General features: G+C 62.7%; 1 protein-coding gene across 1 annotated transcript in view; it reads left to right on the forward strand.

Annotated features, from left to right (window-relative positions):
- Positions 1-416: 416 nt before the first annotated feature.
- LOC121360550 (plectin-like) overlaps positions 417-24,185 on the forward strand; it is a gene marked incomplete at its 5' end in the record, with an annotated part of 55,191 nt that continues 31,422 nt past the window's right edge. The window contains 18 exons of the mRNA XM_041480457.1: positions 417-563; positions 639-764; positions 1,361-1,513; positions 1,875-2,029; positions 2,103-2,229; positions 2,314-2,497; positions 3,427-3,584; positions 4,074-4,252; positions 5,259-5,397; positions 5,478-5,834; positions 6,812-6,895; positions 7,017-7,121; positions 7,296-7,394; positions 8,691-12,071; positions 12,599-18,926; positions 19,462-19,725; positions 19,828-19,943; positions 20,094-20,234. Coding sequence (XP_041336391.1) covers positions 417-563; positions 639-764; positions 1,361-1,513; positions 1,875-2,029; positions 2,103-2,229; positions 2,314-2,497; positions 3,427-3,584; positions 4,074-4,252; positions 5,259-5,397; positions 5,478-5,834; positions 6,812-6,895; positions 7,017-7,121; positions 7,296-7,394; positions 8,691-12,071; positions 12,599-18,926; positions 19,462-19,725; positions 19,828-19,943; positions 20,094-20,234 — 12,243 coding nt within the window. The remainder of the gene's footprint in view (positions 564-638; positions 765-1,360; positions 1,514-1,874; positions 2,030-2,102; positions 2,230-2,313; positions 2,498-3,426; positions 3,585-4,073; positions 4,253-5,258; positions 5,398-5,477; positions 5,835-6,811; positions 6,896-7,016; positions 7,122-7,295; positions 7,395-8,690; positions 12,072-12,598; positions 18,927-19,461; positions 19,726-19,827; positions 19,944-20,093; positions 20,235-24,185) is intronic.

Raw genomic sequence — 24,185 nt, forward strand, 5'->3', positions numbered from 1 at the left:
TGAGGGTGCAGGTGTGAGTGGGGGCCAGGTGAGGGTGCAGGTCAGGTGTGTGTACAGGTGTGGGTGCAGCTCACGTGAGGGTGCAGGCCAGGTGTGGGTGCAGGTGTGGGTGCAGACCAGGTGAGGATGCAGGTGTGGGTACAGGTGAGGGTGCAGGTGTGGGTGCAGTTCAGGTGTGTGTACAGGTGTGTGTACAGGTGTGGGTACAGGTGTGTGTGAGTGCAGGCCAGGTGAGGGTGCAGGTCAGGTGTGTGTACAGGTGTGGGTGCAGCTCACGTGAGGGTGCAGGCCAGGTGTGGGTGCAGGTGTGTGTACAGATGTGGGTACAGGTGTGGGTACAGGTGTGTGTACAGGTCTGGGTACAGGTGTGGGTGCAGGTGTGAGTGCAGGCCAGGTGTGGGTGTGGGCACCTGTAGCAGTGCAGGTGCCCTCGGTGCCAGCCCCGGCGTCCCCCCCGCTCCCCGCAGGCGTTCCTGGCAGCGCTGCAGACCCAGTGGAGCTGGATGCTCCAGCTCTGCTGCTGCATCGAGACCCACCTGAAGGAGAACACCAACTACTTCCAGGTACGGGGGGTGCCAGGGCGGGGCTGGGAGTGGGAGGGAGGGCGTGACCCCAGCGCTGACCCCTGGCCCCCCCAGTTCTTCGCCGAGGTGCGGGAGGCCGAGGAGCTGCTGCGGAAGACGGAGGAGACGATGCGGCGCAAGTTCAGCTGCGACCGCGGCACCACGGCCACGCGCCTTGAGGACCTGCTGCAGGACCTCGCGGTGAGGGCACCCCTGAGACCCCCAGGGAGACCCCCGGACCCCGGGGAGACCCCCACAGTGACCCCCAGGGTGACCCTCCCAAGATCTGCAGGGTGACCCTGCTGCATCACCCTGTAGCGAGGGCAGGTGGGAGCCCAGGTTGATCCCCCCAAGATCCTCATGGTGACACCTCCAGGGTGACCCCAGCCCCATGGCAAGCCCAGGCTGACCTCACGTGCGGGGTGACCCCAGCCCCTGGCAGCTCTGAGGTGGCAGCCCCCATGATGAGGCCCAAAATCAGAGTCCCACAGCAGCCCCTGGGGTGTCCCGCTGCAGAGTGCTGGGGTGCCCACCCCACTGCAGCCCCTGGGGTGACCCCCACACCCCATTGCTGCAACAGACACCAGGGTGACCTGCCTCATATTCCTGACCCCTCCCCAAACTCCTGGCACCCGCCCAAAACCCCAAGAGCTCCCAAAACCTTTGGAACCTCCTGATATTTCTGAGCTCTCGCAAAAAAAAAAAAACAACAAAACTGGTACCTCCCTAAAATTCTGATGCCGCTCAACACCATGGGACACTCCACATCCTGAGGTGTCCCCAACCTGCCCCCACAGGAGCAGAAGGAGCAGCTGGCGGAGTTGGGGGCGCAGCTGGGGGGTCTCTCCCGCCGCGCCAGGACCATCGTGCAGCTGAAGCCACGCAGCCCCTCGACACCCCTGCAGGGCCGCCCCCCCATCCAGGCCGTCTGCGACTACAAGCAAATGGAGGTGCGGGGGACGTGAGGGTTGGATTGGGGTTGGTTCCCCTGGGGTGGATGTGGGGAGACATGGTGGGTCCAGCACCCCACTCTGATGCTGCCCCAGTCCCGTGGGGGGGACACAGGAGGACGCCCCCCCTCGGTGTGACACCACCCTGGGGGACAAGGGGACATGTGGGGGACCTCCCACCCTTCTCTGATGCTGCCCCAGCCCCATGAAGGGACACAAGGGGGGGACACAAGGGATCCCCCCCACCCAGACTGAGACCACACCAGGCCCATAGGGGAACATGGGGGGGACACTGGGGAATGAGGGGGAGGCACAGGTGGACACAAGGGCCCACACCCCACCCTGACCCCCTGCCCCGCAGGTGACGGTGCACAAGAACGACACCTGTGCCCTGGTGAACCACGCACAGCCGCAGCAGTGGCGGGTGCTGAGCGCCGCTGGCGGCGAGGCCGTCGTCCCCTCGGTCTGCTTCCTCCTGCCACCCCCCAACAAGGAGGCTCTGGACGCCGTGCACAGGTGGGGACAGCACCCCTGCACCCCATCCGGGCTCCCCTGTGTCCTTCCCACCTCTAACTCGACATCCCCACAGGCTGGAGACCGCCCACCAGCAGCTGCTGGGGCTGTGGCAGCAGCTGCACCAGGACCTGCGCAGCCTCCGCGCCTGGCAGTACCTGACCCGGGACATCCAGCAGATCCACTCCTGGACCCACGTCACGGTGAGTTCCTGGGGGTCCCGGAGCGGCGCAGGGGTCCCAGGGGTCCCAGCAGGGGCTGACACGGCTGTGACCCCCCCCTGCCAGTTCCGCACGCTGCCGGCCGAGGAGGTGCGTCAGGTCCTGTCCAGCCTGGAGAGGCACTACCAGGAGTTCCTGCGGGACAGCCAGGACTCCCAGAGCTTCCAGCCCGATGACCGGCTGCAGGTGGAGCGCGACTACAACGCCTGCACTCACAAATACGAGCTGCTGCTGCGTAGCCAGGAGAAAGGTGGGTGTCGCCCTCTCCGTCCCCTCTGAAGGTTGGGGGTCCCCGGGGTTGTCCCCAGGTCCTTGGGGTGACCTGCAGGTCCTTGTGGTGTCCCTGGGGTATCGCCGTGGTGCTGAGCTGTCCCAGTCTCCCCCTTCCTCTCATTGGCTCATGGGGTGTCCCCAGGGTGCTGTGCCATCCCTGCATCCCCCCTTCCCATCATGGGTCCCCGTGTTGTCCCCGTGGTGCTGAGCCATCCCTGTGTCCCCTCTCCTTACTGTGGGTCCCCATGGTGCTGAGCCATCTCCATATCCCCTCTCCTTACTGTGTGTCCCCAGGGTGTCCCCGTGGTGCTGAGCCATCCCCGTGCCCCCTCTCCCTGCTGTGGGTCCCCATGGTGCTGATCCATCCCTGTCTCCCCTCTCCCTGCTGTGGGTCCCCAGGATGTCCCCATGGTGCTGAGCCATCCCTGTGTCCCCTCTCCTTACTGTGGGTCCCCATGGTGCTGAGACATCTCCATATCCACTCTCCTTACTGTGTGTCCCCAGGGTGTCCCCGTGGTGCTGAGCCATCCCCGTGCCCCCTCTCCCTGCTGTGGGTCCCCATGGTGCTGATCCATCCCTGTCTCCCCTCTCCCTGCTGTGGGTCCCCAGGGTGTCCCCATGGTGCTGAGCCATCCCCATGTCCCCTCTCCCTGCTCTGGGTACCCAGGGTGCTGATCCATCCCCGTGTCCCCTCTCCCTGCTGTGGGTCCCCGTGGTGCTGATCCATCCCCATGTCCCCTCTCCTTACTGTGGGTCCCCATGGTGCTGATCCATCCCCGTGTCCCCTCTCCCTGCTCTGGGTCCCCAGGGTGTCCCCATGGTGCCGAGCCATCGCGGTGTCACCGTGGGTCCCCGCGGCGTCCCCGTGGTGCCCCAGGGCACTGAGCCGCCCCTCTGTCCCCGCAGGAGAGCAGGACGAGTCTCTGTGCAAGAGCTACATCTCGCAGCTGAAGGACATCCGGCTGCAGCTGGAGAGCTGCGAGAGCCGCACCGTGCACCGCCTGCGCCTGCCCCTCAAGGCCGACCCCCTGCGCGAGTGCGCCCAGCGCCAGGCTGAGCAGCAGGTGTGTGACACACGTGCGAGCCCCGGGGAGCTGGCCCAGTGGATTCCCCCCAGGATCCTCAGGGTGACACCTCCAGGGTGACACCTCCAGCCCCATGGCAAGGCCAGGCTGACCCCAGCCCTGTGACACGCGTGTGACATGAGTAGTGCGCACAGGCGGCCAGCTCAGCGCCAGGATGGGCCTGGGGGAATGGTTTGGGTTGGAAAAGCCCTCAGAGCCCATTGAGTCCACCAAGGCCACCCCTGATCATGTCCCCAAGTGATCCACACGGCTGTAAAATCTCCCCAGGGGTGGCACTCCATCCCTAGGGCAGCTGTGCCGGGGCTGCACAGCCTTTACAGGAGAAATTTCCCCAATATCCCACCTAAACCTCTGCTGTCCACCTGCACCGACGGGCTGCAGAGCCTTCCCCTGCTCTGCTCCTCCCGGGCTCCAAGAGAGGGGGAGCATTCTGTCGGGGGCAAGGACTGAGGGACTCCTTCCCTGCAGCAAACACACCTGGAGCTGGAGGGCATCCAGAAGAACCTGGCCAAAGTCAGCGAGAAGACGGAGCAGGTGCTGGCGCAGCCGGAGCAGGCGGGCTCGGCGCCTGTCCTGCGCTCCGAGCTGGAGGTCACCCTGCGGAAGATGGAGCAGGTGTACAGCCTCTCCAGCATCTACCTGGAGAAGTGAGTGAGCCCTGGCACCCTCGCCCCCGGGCTGGAAACGAGCCTGGGCAGTTGGGAGGCTGTGGGGAGAGCCAGCATGCCTTTCCCTTTCTTTTCCTTCCCTCTTCTCTTCTTCTTTTTGTTTCTCCTTCTTTTCCCTTTTTTTTCCTTTTTCCCTTTTCCTTTTTTCCTTTTCCCTTTTTTCCCTTTCCCCCCCTTTTTTTTCCTTTTTCCTTTTCCCCTTTTTTCCTTTTCCCCTCTTTTCCTTTTTCCCTTTTTTCTTTTTTTCCTTTTCCCCTCTTTTCCTTCTCCCCTTTTTTCCTCTTTTCCTTTTTCCCTTCTTCCTTTTTTTCCTTTTCCCCTTTCTTCCCTTTCCCATATTCTCCTTTTTTCTTTCCCCCTTTTTTCCCCCTTTTATTCCTTTTCCTTTTTTTCCTTTCCCCCCTTTTCCCCCTTTTATTCCTTTTCCCCTTTTTTCCTTTTCCTCTTTTCCTTTTTTTTTTCCTTTTTCCCTTTTCCTTTTTCCCCCCTTTTTTCCTTTTCCCCATTTTTTTTATTTTTCCTTTTTTCCCTTTTCCTTTTTCCCCCCTTTTTTCCCCTTTTCCTTTTTCTCTTTTCCCTTTTCCCCCTTTTCCTCCTTTTCCCCTTTTTTCCCCTTCTTCTCCCTTCCCCCTTTTTCCCCCTTTTATTCCTTTTCCCCATTTTTCCTTTTCCCCCTTTTTCCCCTTCTTTTCCCTTCCCCCTTTTTCCCCCTTTTATTCCTTTTCCCCTTTTTTCCCCTTCTTTTCCCTTCCCCATTTTTTTCCCTTTTATTCCTTTTCCCTTTTTTCCTTTCCCCCTATTTTCCTTTCTCCTTTTTTTTCCCTTTTCCCCCATTTTTTCCTTTTCCCCCTTTCCCCCCTTTTTTCCCTTTCCCTTCCCTCTTGGGTCTGCCATGCTGCTCTCGCTGAGCTGCCCGCTCCCATCCCGCTCCTGTCCCGCTCCTGCTCCCATCCCGCTCCCGGCTGATCCCGTCCCTGTGCCGCAGGCTGAAGACCATCGGGCTGGTGATCCGGAGCACGCAGGGCGCTGAGGAGCTGCTCCGCAAGTACGAGGAGCAGCTGAAGGACGTGCAGGCGGTGCCCGCTGACCTGGCTGAGCTGGAGGCCAGCAAGGCTGAGCTTAAGGTACCAGGGGCTCGGGGGTGCCAAGGGAGGGGTGGCTGGGGACACCGTGGCTGGCTCTGACCGCTGCCCATCTGCCACAGCGGCTGCGGGCACAGGCCGAGAGCCACCAGCCCTTCTTCAGCACGCTGGAGACCGACCTCGGCAAGGCCAAGGACGTCAACGAGCGGATGGTCCGCGGCCACAGCGAGCGGGACGTGGACCTGGAGCGGTACCGGGAGCGGGTGCAGCAGCTGCTGGAGCGCTGGCAGGCCGTGCTGGGCCAGGCTGACCTGCGCCAGCGCGAGCTGGACCAGCTGGGCCGCCAGCTGGGCTACTACCGGCAGAGCTGCGACGCGCTGCGCCAGTGGATCCGCGATGCCCGGCAGCGCCAGGAGGCCATCCAGGCCGTGCCCATCACCGACAGCCGGGCCGTGCGCGAGCAGCTGCTGCAGGAGAAGGTGGGGCTGGCCGTGGGGCAAGGGGGGGCTCCTGGGCGTCCCCAGCAGGGTGAGGGGTGTGCCAGGCCATCCCCAATGAGGCAAGGGGGGCTCCTGGGCGTCCCCAGCAGGGTGAGGGGTGCTCCTGGGCATCCCCAGTGGGGTAAGGGATGCTTCTGGGCATCCCCAGCAGGGTGAGGGGTGTGCCAGGCCATCCCCAATGGGGCAAGGGGGGCTCCTGGGCGTCCTCAGCAGGGTGAGGGGTGTGCCAGGCCATCCCCAGTGGGGTAAGGGGTGCTCCTGGGAATCCCCAGCAGGGTGAGGGGTGCTCCTGGGCATCCCCAGCAGGGTGAGGGGTGTGCCAGGCCATCCCCAATGGCGTAAGGGGTGCTCCTGGGCATTCTCAGCAGGGTGAGGGGTGTGCCAGGCTATCCTCCATGGGGTAAGGGGTGCTTCTGGGCATCCCCAGCAAGGTGAGGGGTGTGCCTGGCCATCCCCAATGAGGCAAGGGGTGCTCCTGGGCATTCTCATCAAGGTGAGGGGTGTGCCAGGCTGTCCTCCATGGGGCAAGGAGTGCTCCTGGGCATTCCACAGCAGGACGAGGGGTGATCTCAGCTATCCCTGGCTGTGGCGTGGCGAGGGATTCACCTGGCCATCCCCAGCAGAGTGCAGATCTGCCCATCTCTGTCTGTGGCAGAGTGAGGGGAGTGCCCAGCTATCTCCAGCCATGACATGTTGAGTTTTGCTCTTGGGTGGCTGCAGCAGGAGGGGGACCATCCCTGGCCATGGCACGTGGTGGGTGGGAGCTCTCAGCCATCCCCAGTGGGATGGGGGATGCTCCTGACCATTTTTGGCTGCAGCAGGGTGAGGGGTGCTCCCGGCCATTCCCAGCCATGGCAGGGCAAGTGTTGCTCTTGGCCATCCCTGGCCATGGTGGGGTGAGGTGTGATCTTGGGTGGCCGTGGGGTGCCTGGGCTCACCGCCACGTGTCTCCCCAGAAACTGCTGGAGGAGTGTGAGCAGCACAAGGAGAAGGTGGAGGAGTGCCAGCGCTATGCCAAGCAGTACATCGATGCCATCAAGGTGGGTCCACTGCCTGGGGGGCTGAGGAGGCAGCACGGTGTCCTGCAGGGGGTGGGCTCGCAGCACCGTGACCGGGGGCTCGTCCCACGTAGCAGAGCTTTGATCACTCTCTCCTCATCAGGACTACGAGCTGCAGCTGGTGAGCTTCAAGGCACAGGTGGAGCCGGTGGCATCGCCAGCCAAGAAGCCCAAAGTGCAGTCGGCATCTGACAGCATCATCCAGGAGGTGAGGGGGGGCTCTCTCTGCCACTGGGGTGTCCTGCAGCTCCTGGGGCGTGGCTGCTCACTGAAGGGGTGGATTTGGGGCTGTGGCACGTGGTCGTGCAGCCCCGTGATTGCTTGGGTACCGGCGGGCCGCGGGCAAGCTCCCTTCTCTCGTGCTGACCCACTGTCTCCACAGTACGTGGACCTGCGGACGCAGTACAGTGAGCTGACCACGCTCACCACCCAGTACATCAAGTTCATCACCGAGACACTGCGGCGGCTGGAGGACGAGGAGGTAGGGAGCAGTGCAGGGCGGCATGGCCAGCTGTGTAACCAAAAGGAACGCCGTTCACGGGGACCCTGGCCCCATCACTAACAGCGGCCCATGGCTGTGGCTGCAGACCCATGACTAATACTGGCCCATGGCCATGACTCCGGCCCTATCACTAATACTGGCCCACGGCCTCTAGCTCCTGCTCCGTGCTGGGCTCCTGGGAGCAAGGCTGCTGGCTCTGCGTAGAGTGGGTCTCCGAGCCACGCTGGCTCTGGGCACTGGGGGCTCTGGTGTGACTGGTGGTAGGAGGCACTTCCCAGATACACGTAGTGCAGTCAGCACCTGCCTGCGCATGCTGCTGTGCTGGGCGCTGGCCCGCGGGGTCTGGCGCGGGGTAACCTCTCTAACTCTTGGTTTCTGCCCTTGGAGCCGCTTTGCCAGTGCTTTTTCTTGGGGAATATTTGTGTTGGTGGGGATCTAATGGAGGGTAAAAAACCAGGATGACTCTGGCAGCCGTGCACCAGGTACTCACTCTGCGCATGCCTTCTCCCCGCGGCACCCTCCGCCTCCCCCACGGCTCACGCTCTCCTCCTCACCCTCCTCTACGTCTGTGCTACTCCGGGTCCAGGGGTCCGGTGTGGGGTCTGGCTCCCCTGCATGCGCTGCCTGCGCCCAGGCCCTGCGGCGCGTGTGGCTGCCTCGCTCACAGTGCATGTGGTGCGCGTGCTGCGGCACGGCCCCAAGCCCGGCGCCAGCTGCGTTGGCCCTTTGGCAGACCCTGCTCCCAGTTGCCTGGAGAGGGCTGGGAGGGGTTTGAACCAGCTGAACTGCTCACTCCTGTTGAGACTTTCCCGGCAGGGAAGGCTCTGCTGGCACCGCCCTCGCACCGCTCCCCTCTCTTCTGCTCCCAGGCCGTCTGTCTCCTTTCCCCACGGCAGGGGCTGTTTGTGCCAGCCCCCTCGCAGGGGGAGCCAGGGTGGTGATGTGCACGTTGCTCGCATCGTCTTCATCGCTTGGGCTCCGCTCGCTCTCTGTCCCTTCTCTCTGGAACGTGGCTTCCTGCGCTGCTGTCTGGCTCCTGTTGCCTGTCTGCCTGTGCTGTCGTGTGTCCCCTGTCGCGCCACACATCTTCTGGAAGCTGGCGTCACCGGCTCGTGCGGTGGCCCAGGGGCCGAAGCCATTCCACGCGCATCTGCCACCCCTCGGCTGTCTCGGCAGTGTGTGGCTGGGCCAGCATCGATTCCACGGCGCGATCGCATCCCTTGTGATTTGTCTCTCTCTCCCCTCTCTGTCCCCTGCACCCTCTTTCCCCTCCAGAAAGCCGCCGAGAAGCTGAAAGAGGAGGAGAGGAAGCGGCTGGCGGAGGTGGAGGCGCAGCTGGAGAAGCAGCGGCAGCTGGCCGAGGCCCACGCCAAAGCCAAGGCACAGGCGGAGGCGGAGGCGCGGGAGCTGCAGCTCCGCATGCAGGAGGAGGTCACCCGGCGGGAGGTGGTGGCCGTGGATGCCGAGCAGCAGAAGCAGAACATCCAGCAGGAGCTGATGCAGCTGCGGCAGAACTCGGACCACCAGATCAAGTCCAAGGTGAAGCTGATCGAGGAGGCTGAATACAACCGCAAGAAAGTGGAGGAGGAGATCCGCCTCATCCGCCTGCAGCTGGAGAGCACCGAGAAGCAGCGGGAGAGCGCAGAGACAGAGCTGCAGGAGCTGCGGGCACGTGCTGAAGATGCTGAGCGGCAGAAGCGGCAGGCACAGGAGGAGGCCGAGCGCCTGCGCCGGCAGGTGAAGGAGGAGAGCCAGAAGAAGCGGGAGGCGGAGGAGGAGCTGAAGCGCAAGGTGCAGGCTGAGCGCGAAGCGGCGCGGGAGAAGCAGAAGGCAGTGGCAGACCTGGAGCAGCTGCGGCTGCAGGCGGAGGAGGCTGAGCGGCGCATGCGGCAGGCAGAGGCTGAGAAGGACCGGCAGATCCAGGTGGCCCAGGAGGTGGCCCAGCGCAGCGCTGAGGCCGAGCTGCAGAGCAAGAGGCTCTCTTTCGCCGAGAAGACAGCGCAGCTGGAGCTGTCACTGCAGCAGGAGCACGATGTGGTGGCCCAGCTGCAGGAGGAGGCTGAGCGGCTGAAGAGGCAGCAGCTGGAAGCCGAGCACTCACGGGAGGAGGCTGAGAAGGAGCTGGAGCGCTGGCGGCAGAAGGCCAACGAGGCGCTGCGCCTGCGGCTGCAGGCCGAAGAGGTGGCGCACAAGAAGTCACTGGCACAGGAGGAGGCCGAGAAGCAGAAGGAGGATGCAGAGCGCGAGGCCCGCAAGCGCGCCAAGGCAGAGGAGGTGGCCGTGCGGCAGAAGGAGCTGGCGGAGGAAGAGCTGGAAAAGCAGCGGGTGCTGGCAGAGGGCACAGCCCAGCAGAAGCTGGCGGCGGAGCAGGAGCTGATCCGGCTGAAGGCGGAGATGGAGAATGGGGAGCAGCAGCGCCTGCTCCTGGAGGAAGAGCTCTCACGGTTGAAGGGCGAGGTAAACGAGGCCATCCAGAGGAGGAAAGAGCTGGAGGAGGAGCTGGCCAAGCTGCGGGCAGAGATGGAGGTCCTGCTGGAGAGCAAGGCCAAGACAGAGGAGGAGTCGCGCTCCAGCAGCGAGAAGTCCAAGCAGCGGCTGGAGGCAGAGGCCAACAAGCTGCGGGAGCTGGCTGAGGAGGCTGCCCGCCTGCGCGCCCTCTCCGAGGAGGCCAAGCGGCAGCGGCAGCTGGCAGAGGACGAGGCCAGCCGGCAACGGGCCGAGGCCGAGCGCATCCTGAAGGAGAAGCTGGCGGCCATCAACGAGGCCTCACGGCTGAAGGCGGAAGCAGAGATCGCGCTGAAGGAGAAGGAGGCAGAGAACGAGCGGCTGCGGCGGCTGGCGGAGGACGAGGCCTACCAGCGCAAGCTGCTGGAGGAGCAGGCGGCCCAACACAAGCAGGACATTGAGGAGAAGATTGCCCTGCTGAAGCGCTCCTCAGAGAGCGAACTGGAGAGGCAGAAGGGGCTCGTGGAGGATACGCTGCGGCAGCGGCGGCAGGTTGAGGAGGAGATCCGCGCCCTCAAGGCCAGCTTTGAGAGGGCCTCAGCTGGCAAGAGCGAGCTGGAGCGGGAGCTGAACCGCATCCGTGGAGAGGCAGAGGAGGTGCAGCGCAGCCGGGAGCAGGCGGAGCGGGAGGCTGAGCGGCAGCGGGCACTGGCGCTGGAGGAGGAGGGCCGCCGGCGTGAGGCTGAAGAGAAGGTGCAGGCCATCCTGGCGGCCGAGGAGGAGGCAGGGCGGCAGCGGCGTCTGGCCCTGGAGGAGGTGGAGCGGCTGCGGGCCATGGTGGAGGAGGCACGGCGGCAGAAGGAACTAGCGGAAAAGGAATCAGAGCGGCAGATCCAGCTGGCACGGGAGGCGGCGCAGAAGCGGATTGCAGCCGAGGAGAAGGCACACCTGGCTGCCGTGCAGCAGAAGGAGCAGGAGCTGCTGCAGACACGCCAGCAGGAGCAGAGCCTTCTGGACCGGCTGCGTGAGGAGGCTGAGCGGGCCCGGCGGGCGGCTGAGGAGGCCGAGTTTGCCCGTGGCAAGGCCGAGCAGGACGCCAGCTTGTCCCGGCAGCGCGTGGAGGAGGCTGAGCGGCTGAAGCAGCGGGCAGAGGAGGAGGCGCAGGCCAAGGCACAGGCACAGGCAGATGCAGAGAAGCTGCGGAAGGAGGCCGAGCTGGAGGCAGCAAAACGGGCGCAGGCAGAGCAGGCTGCCCTGCGGCAGAAGCAGCTGGCCGATGCCGAGATGGAGAAGCACAAGAAGTTTGCCGAGCAGACACTGCGGCAGAAGGCGCAGGTGGAGCAGGAGCTGACCAAGGTGAAGTTGCAGCTGGATGAGACAGACCACCAGAAGGGCATCCTGGATGAGGAGCTGCAGCGGCTGAAGGAGGAGGTGACAGACGCCGTCCGGCAAAAGGCCCAAGTGGAGGAGGAACTCTTCAAGGTCCGGGTGCAGATGGAGGAGCTGGCCAAGCTGAAGAGCCGCATCGAGGAGGAGAACAAGGCACTGATCCTCAAGGACAAGGACAACACGCAGAAGTTCTTGGCAGAGGAGGCAGAGAAGATGAAGCAGGTGGCGGAGGAGGTGGCCCGCCTGAGCGTGGAGGCGCAGGAGGCCGCCCGCATGCGGCAGCTGGCTGAGGACGACCTGGCGCAGCAGCGGGCACTGGCAGAGAAGATGCTGAAGGAGAAGATGCAGGCGGTGCAGGAGGCCACGCGGCTGCGGGCAGAGGCTGAGATGCTGCAGAAGCAGAAGGATCTGGCGCAGGAACATGCCAAGAAGCTGCAGGAGGACAAGGAGCAGATGCAGCAGCGCCTGGCTGAGGAGACCGAGGGCTTCCAGAAGACGCTGGAGGCTGAGCGCCGGCGGCAGCTGGACATTACAGCTGAGGCTGAGCGCCTCAAGCTGCAGGTGGCAGAGATGAGCATGGCCCAGGCCAAGGCTGAGGAGGAAGCCAAGCGGTTCAAAAAGCAGGCGGAGGAGATCAGTGAGAGGCTGCATGAGACTGAGCTGGCCACACAGGAGAAGATGACGATGGTGCACACCCTGGAGATCCAGCGGCACCAGAGCGATGAGGATGCAGAAAAGCTGCGGAAGGCCATCGCTGACCTGGAGAAGGAGAAGGAGAAGCTGAAACAGGAGGCAGCGCTGCTGCAGCAGAAGGCAGAGGAGGTACTGAGCTGTGGGTCCCCTTTAGTGGTGGTGGTACGCAGGGAGGCTATCCCTCTTCCCAGCCAGCCCACACCATCCCTGGGCCGGTCCTCAGGACCATCACTGGGGATGGTGGGGCTGGACTCCCTGTGCAGGTCAGGGATGTGCGTAGAGGTGGAGGTGATGGAGCAAACCCCTCAGGCAGCGTCGGAGCAGGACCCCAAACCCCTGGAGCCATGGAGGTGGGATCCCCACCGCCTGGGCTGGCTCTTCCACCCCGTGGCATGTCCTGCCGTGTTCCTCTCTGTGCCCAGCTCCCAGCCTGAGTGCTGGGGGTTCCCTTGTGTCCTTCCCCTGCTCATCCTGCCCCATGTTGTGTGTGGCTCCCTAACCCTGCCTCTGCTCCTTAGCTCTTAACTGATGCAGAGAGTGTCTGAGTGACTGTGCCTCCGTGCCACCCCTGCCGCCCGTCCCCCTGCCTCAGCCCACCCTCAGTCCCCCACTGCCCTCCTGGGTGTCTGACTGCACTGTTCTCTCTCCCACCCTAGATGCAGGTGGCCCAGCAGGCTCAGCTCCGTCAGGAGACGCAGCTCCTGCAGCAGAGCTTCCTGACGGAGAAAGATGCCCTGCTGCAGAAGGAGAAGTTCATTGAGGAGGAGAAATCGAAGCTGGAGAAGCTCTTTAAGGATGAAGTGAACAAAGCCCAGAACCTGAAGGCAGAGCAGGAACGGCAGCAGCAGGAGATGGAGCAGGAGAAGCAGCAGTTGAAAGCTATGTTAGAGGAAGCCAAGAAGCATCAGAAGGAAGCTGAGGAAAACGTCCGGCACAAGCAGGAGGAGCTACAGCAGCTGGAGAAGCAGCGACAGCAGCAGGAGAAACTTCTGGAAGAAGAGAACAAGAAGCTGAGGGAGAGGCTCGAGCAGATGCAGGAGGAGTACAAGGCTGCCCTGGCCCAGAGACGGGAGATCATGATCCAGACAGATGACCTGCCTGGGGAGGTGGTTACGACAACGCAGCTGCTGGACATCAAGGCTGTGCCCAATGGCCGGGATGCAATGGACGGCTTAGCCCAGAATGGGGAGCCGGAGTTCGCCTTTGACGGCATCCGGCAGAAGGTGTCAGCAGAGAAGCTGGCTGATGCAGGCATTCTGAGCAGGGAGAACTTAGACAAGTTGGCAAAGGGTGTTGTGAGTGTGGGCGAGCTCTCTCAGAGGGAGGATGTCAAGAAGTACCTGCAGGGCAAGAGCAGCATTGCCGGTTTGCTGATCAAACCCTCCAACCAGAAGATGAGCATCTACGAAGCCATGAAGAAGAAGCTGCTCAGCCCAGGCACAGCGCTGGTGCTCCTGGAGGCACAGGCTGCTTCTGGCTTCATCATTGACCCTGTGCGGAATGCAAGGCTCTCGGTGAACGAGGCGGTGCGAGAGGGAGTGATCGGGCCAGAGCTGCACAACAAGATGCTGTCGGCCGAGCGGGCTGTCACCGGCTATAAGGATCCATACACAGGTGACAAGATCTCCCTCTTCCAGGCCATGCAGAAGGATCTCATCGTCAGGGACCACGGCATCCGCCTGCTCGAGGCCCAGATCGCCACCGGCGGCATCATCGATCCTGTCAACAGCCACCGCCTGCCCGTGGAAGCTGCCTACAAGCGTGGCTACTTCGATGAGGAGATGAATCAGGTCCTGTCTGACCCCACTGATGACACCAAGGGCTTCTTCGATCCCAACACTCAGGAGAACCTCACCTACCTGCAGCTCATGGAGCGGTGCGTGACTGACCCGGACACAGGGCTGTGCCTCCTGCCACTCACTGACCAAGCAGCCAAAGCCAGAGAGCTGGTCTACACTGACAAGGAAGCCAAGGATGTCTTCAAGAAGGCCACGGTGACAGCACCGTTTGGCAAGTTCCAAGGGAAGACGATGACCATCTGGGAGCTAATCAACTCTGAATACTTCACTGAGGACCAAAGGCGGGACCTGATCCAGCAGTACAGGACTGGCAAGATCACAGTGGAGAAGATCATCAAGATCGTCATCACGGTTGTGGAGGAAAGTGAGAAGAAGAGCCAGATGTGCTTTGAGGGCCTGCGGGGTCCCGTGCCCGCTGCCGAGCTGCTTGAGAGCAAGATCATCAACAAGGACCTCTACAACCAGCTGCACCAGGGCAAGAAGTCCATAAAGGACGTGGCAGAGATGGAGTCCGTACGGCAGTACCTGAAGGGCACGGATGCCATTGCTGGTGTCCTGGTGGAGTCTACAGGCCAGAAGCTCACCTTCTACGAGGCCCTGAAGAGAAACCTGCTGAAGCCAGAAGTTGCCCTGTCCCTGCTGGAGGCACAAGCTGCCACCGGCTACATCATTGACCCTGTGGCTAACAAGCTCTTCTCCGTGGATGAGGCAGTGAAGGCCGAGGTGGTGGGGCCAGAGTTCCACGAGAAGCTGCTGTCGGCAGAGAAGGCGGTGACTGGCTACAAGGATCCCTACACAGGTCAGACAGTTTCCCTCTACCAAGCACTCCAGAAGGGCCTCATCCCCAGCGACACTGGGCTCCGGCTGCTGGACGTCCAGCTTGCCACTGGTGGCATCATCGACCCCGTCAACAGCCACCGGCTCCCGCTTGAGGTTGCCTACAAGCGCGGCTACTTCGACCCAGAGATAAACAAGGCTCTGACTGAGTTCCAAGATGAAGCCAAGGCTTTCTACTGTCCCAACACCCAGGAACACCTCACCTATGTGCAGCTGCAGAAGAGTTGTCACCGCGACAAGCAGACTGGCCTACGCCTGCTGCCCCTATCTGACAAGGCAATCCAGTCACAGCAGGAGGAGATCTACACTGACAGCCAGGCCAAGGAGTGCTTCGACAAAGCAACCATAGAGGTCCCGGTGGGCAGCATGAAGGGCCAGACAATGACCATCTGGGAGCTGATCCACTCTGAATACTTCACAGAGGAGCACAGGCGGGAGCTGCTCCGACAGTACAAGACCGGCAAAGTGACCATCGAGAAGATCATCAAGATTGTGATCACCATCATCGAGGAGGCAGAAACCAAAAAGCAGGAGAAACTGACATTCAGTGGTCTGCGGGCACCAGTGCCAGCCAGCGAGCTGCTGGAGTCCTGCATCATCAGCAAAACCCAGTACGAGCAGCTGAAGGAAGGCAAGAAATCAGTGAAGGACCTCTCTGAGACAGATGCAGTCAGGAGATTCCTGCATGGCAGCGACTGCATTGCCGGTGTCTATGTGGAGGCCACCAAGGAGAAGCTGAACATCTATGAAGCCATGAAGAGGAACCTGCTGAGACCCAGCACAGCCGTGGTCCTCCTGGAAGCCCAGGCAGCCACTGGGTTCTTGATTGACCCTGTGAAGAACCGTAAACTGTACGTCAACGAGGCGGTGAAGGCTGGCATTGTCGGGCCTGAGCTGCACGAGAAGCTGCTGTCGGCTGAGAAGGCTGTCACGGGGTACAAGGATCCCTACTCGGGTGATACCATCTCCCTGTTCCAGGCCATGAAGAAAGGGCTTATTGTCAAGGAGCATGGCATCCGTCTGCTCGAGGCCCAGATCGCCACCGGTGGCATCATCGACCCCGTGCACAGCCACCGCCTGCCCGTGGAGGTGGCCTACAAGCGTGGCTACTTTGACGAGGAGATGAACCGGACTCTCTCCGACCCCAGTGATGACACCAAGGGCTTCTTCGACCCCAACACTCAGGAGAACCTCACCTATGTGCAGCTGAAGGAGAGGTGCATCGAGGATCCCGAGACGGGCCTATACCTGCTGCCGCTGCGGGAGCCTGAGAAGCAAAAAGTGGTGGAAACCACTCACATGTATACAGAAGAAGAGACACGGAAGGTGTTTGAGGAGACACAGGTGGACATCCCTGTGGGCAGCCGGGCAGGCTCCTCCATGTCACTGTGGGATGTCATGCACTCAGACCTGCTGCCCGAGGAGCAGCGTAAACACCTCATGGAGGAGTTCCAGTCGGGCCGCGTGTCCAAGGAGCGCATGATCATCATTATCATCGAGATCATCGAGAAGACTGAGATCATCCGTCAGCAGAATCTAACATCCTATGACTATGTCCGGCGCCGCATCACAGCCGAGGACCTCTACGAGGCCAAGATCATCACACAGGACATCTACAACCTGCTGAAACAGGGCTCCAAAACCTTCCGGGAGCTCCTGGATGTGGAGACTGTCTGGAAGTACCTTTATGGGTCAGGCTGTGTGGCTGGCATCTACATCCCCTCCTCCAAGCAGACACTCAGTGTCTACCAGGCGCTGAAGAAGGGCCTGATCAATTCCGAAGTGGCCCGCTCCCTCCTGGAGGCCCAGGCAGCCACCGGCTTCATGATCGACCCCACGAAGAATGAAATGCTGACTGTTGATGAGGCAGTCAGGAAGGGCGTGGTGGGGCCAGAGATCCACGACCGGCTCCTGTCTGCAGAGAGAGCTGTGACCGGCTACAGGGACCCCTACAGTGAACAGAAGATTTCCCTCTTCCAGGCCATGAAGAAGGATCTCATTCCCAGCGAAGAGGCCCTCAAGCTCCTAGACGCCCAGATCGCCACCGGCGGCATAATTGACCCTCACCTGGGCTTCCACCTGCCCCTGGAGGTGGCCCTCCAGCGGGGCTTCATCAACAAGGAGACGTATGACATGCTGTCGGAGCCCAGCGAGGTGCGCAGCTACGTGGACCCCTCCACAGATGAGAAGCTCAGCTACACGCAGCTGCTGAGGCGGTGTCGGAAGGACGAGAACTCCAGGCTCCTCCTGCTCCCGCTCTGCGACACACGGAAGCTCACCTTCCGGGGCCTGCGGAAGCAGATCACTGTGGAGGAGCTGGTCCTCTCACAGGTGATGGACGAAGCCACAGCCCAGCGCCTCCAGGAGGGTCTCACCTCTGTCGAGGAGGTCTCTAAGAACCTGAAGAAGTTCCTGGAGGGCACCAGCTGCATCGCTGGCGTCTTTGTGGACTCCACAAAGGAGCGTCTGTCCATCTACCAGGCCATGAAGAAGGGGATCATCCGGCCTGGCACTGCCTTCGAGCTCTTGGAGGCACAGGCAGCCACGGGCTATGTGATTGATCCCATCAAGGGGCTCAAACTGACAGTGGAGGAAGCTGTGCGCATGGGCATTGTGGGCCCCGAGTTCAAGGACAAGCTGCTCTCTGCCGAGCGGGCCGTCACCGGCTACCGGGACCCCTACACCGGAAAGCTCATCTCCCTCTTCCAGGCGATGAAGAAGGGTCTGATCCTGAAGGACCACGGCATCCGCTTACTGGAGGCACAGATCGCCACGGGAGGCATCATCGACCCTGAGGAGAGCCACCGCCTGCCTGTGGAGGTGGCCTACAAGAGGGGCCTCTTTGACGAGGAGATGAACGAGATCCTGCTGGACCCTAGTGACGACACCAAGGGCTTCTTCGACCCCAACACAGAGGAGAACCTCACCTACCTGCAGCTCATGGAGCGGTGCATCACAGACCCAGAGACCGGCCTCTGCCTCCTGCCTCTGAAGGAGAAAAAGCGGGAGAGGAAGACCTCCTCCAAGTCCTCCGTCCGCAAGCGCCGCGTGGTGATCGTTGACCCGGAGACTGGCAAGGAGATGTCTGTCTACGAAGCCTATCGCAAGGGCCTCATTGACCACCAGACTTACCTGGAGCTGTCAGAGCAGGAGTGCGAGTGGGAGGAGATCACCACCTCCTCCTCCGATGGCGTGGTGAAGTCAATGATCATCGACAGGCGCTCAGGGCGCCAGTATGACATCGATGATGCCATTGGCAAGGGTCTGATTGACCAGTCAGCCCTGGACCAGTACCGCTCAGGCACCCTCTCCATCACTGAGTTTGCTGACATGCTCTCTGGCAACATGGGTGGCTTCCGGTCGCGGTCATCCTCAGTTGGATCCTCCTCCTCCTACACTGTCAGCCCAGCCCTGTCACGGACTCAGATCTCCATGTGGACTGACCCAACCGAAGAGACTGGGCCAGTGGCAGGCATCCTGGACACGGACACCCTGGAAAAGGTGTCCATCACGGAGGCGATGCGCCGCAACCTGGTGGACAACATCACAGGGCAGCGGCTGCTGGAAGCCCAAGCCTGCACCGGAGGCATCATCGACCCCAACACCGGTGACAAATGCACCGTCGCTGATGCGGTCACCAAGGGCCTGGTTGACAAGATCATGGTGGACCGCATCAACCTGGCGCAGAAGGCCTTCTACGGCTTTGAGGACCCGCGGACCAAGACAAAGATGTCGGCGGCGCAGGCCCTGAAGAAGGGCTGGCTGTACTATGAGGCCGGGCAGCGGTTCCTGGAGGTGCAGTACTTGACAGGGGGCCTGATCGAGCCTGATGCCCCAGGCCGTGTCTCCCTGGATGAGGCGCTGCAGAAGGGCACCATTGACGCACGGACTGCCCAGAAGCTGCGGGATGTCAACACCTATTCCAAGTACCTCACCTGCCCCAAGACCAAGCTCAAGATCTCCTACAAGGATGCCATGGACCGGAGCATGATCGAGGATGGGACTGGCCTGCGGCTGCTGGAGGCCTCCTCCCAGTCCAGCAAGGGCTACTACAGTCCCTACAACATCAGCAGCGCCGGCTCCACCTCCGGATCGCGCTCGGGCTCTCGCACCGGCTCCCGCTCAGGCTCCCGGCGCGGCAGTTTCGACGCCACTGGCTCCGGCTTCTCCATGACCTTCTCTTCCTCCTCTTACTCCTCCTCGAGTTTCGGGCGCAGATACACGGGGAGTACCCAGGGCACCATGGAGGAGGCTGCCCTTGCCCTCGCCCTGGCCGCATCCAGAAGCTGCGGGTGGGAGGCGAGCAGGGAGTGCCCCGGGGTGTCTGGGCCCCTGCTCCACGTGGCCTGAGACCTGCCAGCCCCCCGAGGCGCTGCCTCACCCGCTCCGCATGTGGCAACGCTGCTGGCTAATCACTAGTATTTTTTTTAATTTTGAACCTCCACTTTTTTCCCAAAGCAGTGCCTCAAGTTTAACCAAAAAGACAAGACTAATAAATTAATATATGCGAATGTGCTGACAGTGTTTGTATATTAAGAGACAAGAGAGAATATACACTACCCTCCCCACCCTGTGCCCCAGGAGCCGGACACCGTTCCTGCTCCTGGCTGCGCCAATCCCGCCGCTGCTCGCACACGGCGCGGCCGAGCCGGACACCAAGAAAACAGTTCCCCGTTTGGATCTAACCACTTAGCATTCTTTTGTAATTAACCTGCCGGCTTCAGCCCCTGCACCCCAAAAGAGGAGACTGCCTTGGCCCTGTGGTGCACCCCACTGCAACCGATGTGCCAGAGGAGGACATCACCAGCTCCTCGGCACTGGACAGCTAGACACACCACACCAGCCCTGAAGCTGCTGCCTGGACCCCTTCCACGCGCCCTCAGTGCAGCGAGGAGGGGGCTCTGCACCCCAGCCCCCCGAGCTGCCCCATCTCCCTGCCTTGGCCTCCTGGCACGTCCCCACCACCACGCCGCAGAGCCGGTGCCCTGACCGTAAGTGCCGCGCTGGCGCTGCCCGGTGCTTCCGCGCCATGCGGGGGGACCTGCCTCTGCTCGCCACTTCACCCGCCGAGGGGCTTCGCTGCGTGCCTGCCTCCGCCAGCCCACCCGCTCACCCGTCCTCCGGGACGCGCCCGCCGCGGTCGGCCGGTCTGTCTGTCAGTCTCTCCGTGTATCTGGGAAGTGCTTCTGCTCGAGGTTGATTTCCTCACACTCATGTGGCTCCATGACCCGTTGGCAGCTGTCTGCCAGAGCCCACGCCCCTGCCTGGGTCTGCGCAGCTCCTGCCCCCAGAACCCCCCAGAGCCGTGGGTGTTTTCCTGACCCTCACAAAGAGTATGAGGGCCATGGGACCCCTGCAGCACAGGGTGGGTCGTAGGATGCTGTAGCAGCCTGGCACACACTCTTGTTAGAAATAGGGAGATTTCTGTAAAAACAGCTTCCTTTTCCTTCTTCGCGGTAATTCCACCCCCCTGGCTCCCCCCCATGCCGGCGCTAACGCGCTCTCTCTCTGGCAGACGTCTTTTTCCAGTCCCAACAAAGACCTCCCAGTGCCGCTGGGCGAGCTCCTGAGCTGGGTCTCCGACATCAGCAGGTCGTGGATGGGCTCGAGGGGAGCCCCAGAGGCGGCAGCTGCTCAGCCGTGCTCACCTGCGCAGGTAACACCGACCTCCCCGGTCTGTCCCGGTCCCACAGCAGGTGCGCGGCACTGACGGCCGGGCTTGGTGGCTTCATTTCATGGATTGTTCTCCCTGTCTCATCCCATCTTTTCTGTTCGCTTTGTTGTAGTGTGGCTGGATGTCCATACCACTTCCCCTCATCGCCGCCATGGAGCCCGTCCCCCGCCCTGAGGCCGGTGGGACCGCACCTGAGGACACAGGGACGTTCTCCCTCACCCTTTGCACTTGCCAGAGTCCCCTGCCAGAGACTGGGGCCACAGTGCCCGAGCAGCCAATGGCCCAAGAAGCACCCACGGGGTCACCTGGCCCCCGCTGGCCCCACACACTCCCTCTTCCCTGGGGATGGCCTCCTGGTGTGGTGTCGGGCTCACTGCGGATCTCCAGAACATCTCCTCCTTCCCCCCTGCTCTCATCTGCCACCTGTAAATCCTGTCATGTTACCCTCCGCCTCTGGTGTCATTATTGCTCTCATGACCCCGTTCGGCTTTGCATGAGGGGCCACTGCACGCGGCTCCAGGACAGTCCCCACTCCCAGGGCCCCCCACACCCCGACCATCACTCATCGGGACAGTGGGGGTCCATGGATTACCCAAACACATCTCTTTTCGGGGGCAAAACACTAAACTTGTACATACCACCAAGTGTCTGTAAAAGGAGCAGTGCAGACCCAGGGCTCCCCTGCAAGGGCAGTAAAGGAGAATCCTCTGAAACCAGCCAGCAGCTCTGCGTGGTCTGTTCGCCCCTTGGCCTTGCCACCGTGGCCGTGGGCTCCCACTGTCTCCTGCAGCTTCATGCCACGGGCTCTATGGGCTGCCCCAGGTCATGGTGAAGTGTGTTGGGGTGCCAGGGGTCTGACCTGGGCCTGGGTGTACCCATGGTGCTGCCAGGCACAGAGCAGGGTCAGGGGGTTGTCCCCAGAGCTGCCCCATGCTGGCAGCACAGCTGACACTGCTGGGAGGTCAATGTGGGTGCAGCATTAGACCCCTGGTCTTGGGGAGCGGGTGCTGCTGGTGCTGTGGGGGCTTCTGAGCATTGCTTGTACAAGGACAGACCTGTCCCTTCATCCAGGGGCTCTGGACTGGGCAGGGACGCTGTCCTCCATGGTACTGTTCCCATCCATGTGTGCTGCTGCCGGTGCCGTGGCCTCTGCCCGCTGTGGGCTGTGCTGTGGGCACTCTCTTTGGGCAGTGGGTGGATGGCAGTGGTCAGCTGTAAGGCTGAGGGGCTTCAGGGGGTTCAGGATGTGGTGGCCTGGCAACCGCTGGTAGGACAGCAGCATTTAGGCTGGCACACCTGGAGATGTCAGTGCAGCCCCTGGCACAGGTGGCTCAAGGGGTCTGTCCAGCCCACTGAGGCAGGTGCCACTGTGCAGCCCAGGCTGGGACTCCCTGAGCACAAGAGTCATCCCACAGCAGTGGCAGGAGCCCCAGGCACTGTGCCAGGAGCGCCAGAGCTGTCAGGACCTTGCAGGCCCCCTGTGATGTCCAGGGGCTGGTGGGGTCTCAACTGTGCCAGGACCAGCCAAGCATGTCAGCAGCCCCGGGTGGGGCTGGCCGGGACAGATGGCGGTGGCTGGGTAGGACGTTAATTGCATTGTCCATCAGCAATTAACTGCTGCGTCCGTCTGTCCCCACCAGCAGTGGGATGAGGCCGTTAGGCACAGACTGGCTAGGGGGACTCAGGGGGGCTGTAGGCTCCTGCAGCCATTTGGGGGGCTCAAGAGAGGCCCCAGAACAGCAGGACGTTCCCCCAGATGACACAAACTGCTTGGGGCCCTGTCCCACCTCAGTGGCCCCCCAGATATTTCCTTGTGTCCCCCAGATGTTCCCTGCTCCCCCCAGACATTCCTTGCTTACCTCCCAACTTCCTGACTCATCCCCCAGGGTGAGTAACATCTCCTAAAGCTCCTGAGACCACCAAGAGCCTTCTGACCCATGGCCCAGTCCCATGTCATGGCCTGGAAGCCCCTCACCACCCCTCCCTCCCTCTGACACTGGTGGGGTCCAACTCTGTTTCCTGGTCCCCACATCCATGTGCCAGGGGGGACCCTATTCCCCACACCCCTTCGACCCTGTGCCCCTGTCATGGGGACCCTCCCTGGTGTGCCTGAGGCAGTGGGATCTCCTCAGGGTGGCTGGCAAAGGGGCACAGGAGGGTGAGGAGGGGGAATGCCCCGAGATCCAGGCTGACTGCTCCTGGGGTGAGCCAGCCTCTTCCCCCACGCAGCACAGCGTCCCCTGTCCACGGACACTCTTCATCACCTTGTGTTGCTCCATGTCACCCTCCTGCCCCACTGATACCCCCTGTCCATCCCACATCCCCTGCAGCACCCTGCGCTGGGAGTGACCGGGCCAAGCTCGTCACCATGGAGAACTCCACCATATTTCCCATTTTAATGCCCTGCATGTCACCCTGCCCTGCTGCTGCGGAGGCTGGAGCTAACCCTCCCCGCCCCCCGAGTTAAACCATCCCTCAGAACTGCGGTGGCACGGGAGGCACCGACAGCTTCCCCGCCCGTGGAGGGGTCCCTCGCCCCCCGCCGGCATTTCCCCACCGCCCTTCGGGGCGTGAGTGGCAGCACCGCCCCGTCCTGGCTGTGGTCCGCCGGCCGGGACCCGTGGCCGCTGTCCCGAGCGTGGCCCTGCTGGCACAGAGCAGCTGCCAGCTCCCTGTGCCCACCGCCCCGGGCGCTGCTGGCTCGGCCCCCGCCGCGCCGGGAACGCTCTGTACAGCTTCTCACAAAGCCCGACCGGCCTCTCCCACGCCCCCACCCCTCGCTGGGGCGCTGAACCTCCTCATGGCCAGGGACCCCGGGACCCCCCCCGGCCGTGCCGCTGAGGCTCGCTGCCCGCCTCCGTGCCCCGCCGGCCTGAGCCGGGGTCGCTGCTGGCCGGAGCGGTGAATCCCCCCGGCCACGGAGCGAGCGGGGACGGTGCTGCCGCAGCCGCCACGTCCTGCCGGGCTCCAGGCAGCCCCCAGAGCCCCTAGTCCGACGGGGTGGTGCGGTGTGGGCAGCGCGGTGCGGGATCCGCCTCCCTCAGCGGCACCGGGAGCTGCTGTCAGGCAGCTCCAGAGCTGTTTGTTCCGGCTGTCACGCTCCCGGTGCGCGGGCAGCCCGCGGTGTCCGGTGCCCCAGCCGGGGCTGGGAGATGCTCTGAACCGGCCCTCGCAGCGTGCCGGGGCAGGGGGCGGCTGTGGGACCCTCCCAGGCATGAGGGCACCCAGCACCCGTTTGGGGTCTGCTGCTCCTCGCGGTCCCGTGTCTCTGGAGCAGCCGGTGCAGCCGTGCTGGCACCGTGTCTGGGATGGGCTGGCAGCGACCATCGGAGCTCCAGCTCCATCCCCAGCCCCAGCAGCCCAGGCTGAGTTTGGGCTGGAAGAGATTTTCCCCGTGCCCACCTGCGGGAGCATGCTCCACCTGCCTGGTTCTCTGTGCCCAGCCTCCGGCACCAGGGCTGGCATTGTCACACTGCATTCCTGCCCTGGGATGAGGCCACACGGGGTCAGGGACCACCAGCATGGGGCTAGGAGGGCTGTGGGACCACTTGTGACTGCACTGGAGCTGCCACGAGCCATGGTGGCCCCCACTGTGCCATCCTGCTCCCTCCCTGGACACTGACCTGGCCCTGGGCAGGGGGAAGCAAGGCACTGCTGGTGGCTTTTCCAGCTGGTGGGTGGCACTGCTGCCAGGGCTGGGGCAGGTGGCCACACTGTGGGTGCGTGGGTTGGTTGGGGCCCTGCTGATGGCATCGTGACAGCACTGTCTGCTGTGAGCACATGTCCCCAGAGTGTCCCCGACGGGACTGAGCCCTGCTGGCACTCCGACCACGAGGAACTGCTGCAGCGCCAGCACCCAGCACCTGCCTGATGCCTCTTCCCCTCATCCAGGGAATTCACAGCTGCTGCTGGTGGGGTCCCTGAGCAGACCCT

Source organism: Pyrgilauda ruficollis, unplaced genomic scaffold (genome assembly GCF_017590135.1).
Source record: "Pyrgilauda ruficollis isolate IOZ18807 unplaced genomic scaffold, ASM1759013v1 scaffold510, whole genome shotgun sequence".
In the NCBI taxonomy this organism is placed as follows: domain Eukaryota; kingdom Metazoa; phylum Chordata; class Aves; order Passeriformes; family Passeridae; genus Pyrgilauda; species Pyrgilauda ruficollis.